The sequence below is a fragment of the Arabidopsis lyrata genome, assembly GCF_000004255.2.
Source record: "Arabidopsis lyrata subsp. lyrata unplaced genomic scaffold ARALYscaffold_8, whole genome shotgun sequence".
In the NCBI taxonomy this organism is placed as follows: Eukaryota; Viridiplantae; Streptophyta; class Magnoliopsida; order Brassicales; family Brassicaceae; genus Arabidopsis; species Arabidopsis lyrata.
This window is the reverse complement of record NW_003302548.1, coordinates 13,623,748-13,627,175: the sequence shown is the minus strand read 5'-3', so window position 1 is coordinate 13,627,175 and position 3,428 is coordinate 13,623,748. Positions and strand designations below refer to the sequence as shown.

The window sequence follows — 3,428 nt, the reverse complement described above, 5'->3', positions numbered from 1 at the left end:
GTCAATTTCAGGGAAACTATTAGGGAGGGGGCATTTTTGAAAAGGGGTATTAAAAAGGGGGCATTTTTGTGAGTCCTCCATAAATGTAGGAAATTTGAACAAAAAAATGTAGATAAGATGTGTGAAATAGATGTATCAACTATCATGTATGTGCTGCTTACCAAAAAAAAACTATCATGTATGTGTTAGTAAATAAATGATATTTTTGGTAAAAAAAATTAAAGAAAGATTTGGATTTGAAAATACATATTAAGTGTACCAGTGGGGTAAAAAAAATGATTTTATTGAATTAAGATTGACAGAAAATTATAAACTTATAATAGTTTAAAATAAACAAAGTAGAAATGAAAGAGTACATGTGTTACCTAAGGAGAGAACCAAATGTGGAAAAAAAAACTCTTTCTTATTATAGAAGATGTAAACAATGAAAATGGTTATTCAGCTTTTCCCATATATGATTCTCTCGTCCACACGACTCACGCATGAACAATAAAAACCACACCTACAAAATCTTATAGAAAAGGTAGAATCAAGTAACATACATGATATAACAAACAGCTAAACGACTAAAATAAAAATTTATCAATCCAGCTTAATCATCAACAAATATTCAATTTGCATATTAATCCGATTCCTTCTCTCGCAACTCCAAAGTCCAAAACAATGTTTGGTTTCTCTTCCAATGAGCACCAAGCTGATCCTTTGTAGCTTGACAAGAGTACCATGGTCCAATATGTCTACTACTTTGTTTAGAAAACAAGTCCACATATCATTGCTAATTTCTTAGATATCATGCAAACAAAGAGTCCCATGTCCTCGATTTTTGACTTCCATCTTCAATGATTTCAGGTAATCAATGGCTCTATCGATGACTAAGATCGGGTCCACCAGTTCCTCCCCGGGGACTATACTGCGCAAAAGGCTTACAGTCTCAAATATCTTCTCTTCTCCTATCTTCTTGCTAGACGTCTTTGAACGTTTTAAGAAACTAATCCCTGTGTTGTCATTGTCACAACTACCACAGCTCGATTCAGCGTCCCGCATATTCTCATTCGAGGTTTCAAGAAAAGGCGTTGCGCTCTCGAGTGTCTTTCTCTTTTTAGCATTTAATGATTGTCCATAGCTTCCAAGAAATGCTTTTTGGCCCTCATGGGCTGATACTACAATGCTTGGGGAATGGTCTGAGCTTGTAACCTCATCTTCTTCAGAACAATAATCACTCTCACCTTCCGAGTAAAGCAGAGCATTTAGTTCTTCCGTATCCTCCTTCAAATCCGGTTCGCTATTTCCATGCATTCCTTGACAAACAAACAAATCTTTGTTGCTTCTTTGGATTTCTTCCTTCATATCAGGACAGACAGGCTGTTTCAGGGTCTCAAAAGATTTCCGGATATCGGAAGTAACAAGCAGAGTCGTCGGATCACCAGACTGATCAAACACAAGGAACCTCTTCTGACTACATTGACCGCCATCAGCTTTAGATATAAAACCGTCTACTTTAAGAGGTACATGCTTCATACATTTATTTAGAGGAGGCAAGAACTGCTGCTGCAAGTGGGATGGTCCATGAACCCAACCATAAGAGCCATCAAAATAGGATTGAGTAGAAACTTGATAAGATCCACGAGTAGAAAACATGTCGCCGCATGGATTCAAGTCTTGATTCCCGAGATGAGACAGAGGTAGGGAAGTCAATGAGCTCAACCGCTGACTAGGAAACCACAAACCACGATCTTGTCCCATCCAACACTAAACAAATCAACTGTCCAAAAACAGATGACATCATCATCAACTCAAACAAATCAGCTAACTAACTTCTAATCAAGAATGGGAGGCCAGAAGAAAAATATATTAAAGATTATGTGTGCAAAGTCTTGAACTTACCAACTAAATGAATAAAAAAAGAAACTAAGGCTTGAAATAAGAAGGAGAAATATCCAGCTACTCTACGTGACGGGCTTCAACAATTGACGAAAATATTCAGCCTGCAAGATACACAACATCAAAGCCAATTAGAAAATGTACATACAATTTTTTTTATAAGTTAACTAGAACATAAACACATGAAACAAGAACAAGTAAAAAAGATGAAAGAAACCTGGCAATCTTGGAGAGGTTGAAAGCATGCAATGACTCTAACTACTATGTTTCCTGAGATACCGTGTTCGTGTTTGAGTGTTCGAAATCTTGTCTGTCCCGCTGATTGACAAACCATAACTACTTTCTCACCAACTGATTCCTTACCAAAACAGAGTATCCAAAATAACAAACCAGAGTATCTCAAATAATTTGGCGGACAAAGCAATGGACTGTGAAGAAAAAAGAAGACCACCCCATTACACACACAAAGAAAAAGAGCTGTGTCTAAAGCAAGATCTCAGTTTACAGAATCACACGACAGAAGACTAGTGTACGAAAAACATAAGCAGAAAGACTCAACCACCACCGCATGTTATTGCTTTGCTCGTTCTTGTTTTATCTCTAAAAGAATATATCTCGAAAACTGAAGAATAGAGAAACTCACAGAAGTGGAATGCAAGAGAAGCAAATAGAGTTTCTAAGGAGAAAGCAGAGAGAGGTTAAGGCAAAGAGAAATGAGCGAGGAAGAAGATATATAAAAGAGAAAAAGACGAAACTGACCTTGATCATACATAACTCATAACATACATGTGTGCGTGCGTTTAAAGTGTAGGTGTGTGTGTGTAGTGATGCCACAGTGTTTACCAAATCCAATAAGCTTTGTAGACGAACAAAGAATAAATAAAAAATCCAATAAGCTCTGTATCTTTTTTTTTTTGGTAAAAATGTTGATGGCAAATAAGCTGAATTTGATGGGTCCAAATTTTAAATAGTTGTTTATCTTTTTCGATAAACTTTTATGGATTATGCGGATATTAATTCGGGTTGTAACATAACGATATCACTAATACGAACCACTTAGTAACATATCTTCTAGTCCTGATAATGGTTTGTTTATATTTGAAAGATTAGCTGATTTAGTATATATACTAAACCGAAAATAATTTACTTTTGGTTGAAAGATCAACATATGCTATTAAAAATCATTTAGAGGTCAAAGTATCCAATGTGAAGAGGAAGAAGATCCAATCATTCCTCAAATACTCGTTTGCAGTGGCTTGACCATTCAAACCCCAACTCATTTCTTCTTTTACTTTTTACTTTTTACCTTTTTGCACCCTCCATTTTCATCTTCTTTGGGTTTCACAATAATGTTTTTGTCTTCCATTTTGGTTGGTCTATTTTCATATGGATCTCCAAAACACTTTCGTGGAAAATGATGTATCTGTTGTACTTAAAACGATACATTTGTGATGAATATATCTATTGTAACAACGGAATTTGGCAACAGTTGAATTTTAAACTTGTCATGAAAAATAGGTAACTCTGAACTCAACACTAGATAGTAT

General features: G+C 35.6%; 1 protein-coding gene across 1 annotated transcript; it reads right to left on the bottom strand.

Moving 5' to 3' along the window:
• Positions 1–425: 425 nt before the first annotated feature.
• Positions 426–2,697, bottom strand: LOC9301846 (transcription factor bHLH145). Its single transcript, XM_021024469.1, has 3 exons — positions 2,099–2,697; positions 1,885–1,985; positions 426–1,762 (listed from the first exon to the last, which is right to left on the bottom strand). Exon 3 carries the CDS (start codon positions 1,741–1,743, stop codon positions 784–786), a length of 960 nt encoding a protein of 319 aa, XP_020880128.1. The 5' UTR covers positions 1,744–1,762; positions 1,885–1,985; positions 2,099–2,697; the 3' UTR covers positions 426–783.
• Between the last annotated feature and the right edge of the window lie 731 nt (positions 2,698–3,428).

Excerpts from the sequence above, each read along its gene's own strand:
- LOC9301846 (XM_021024469.1), bottom strand. The coding sequence starts at position 1,743 with ATGGGACAAGATCGTGGTTTGTGGTTTCCTAGTCAGCGGTTGAGCTCA.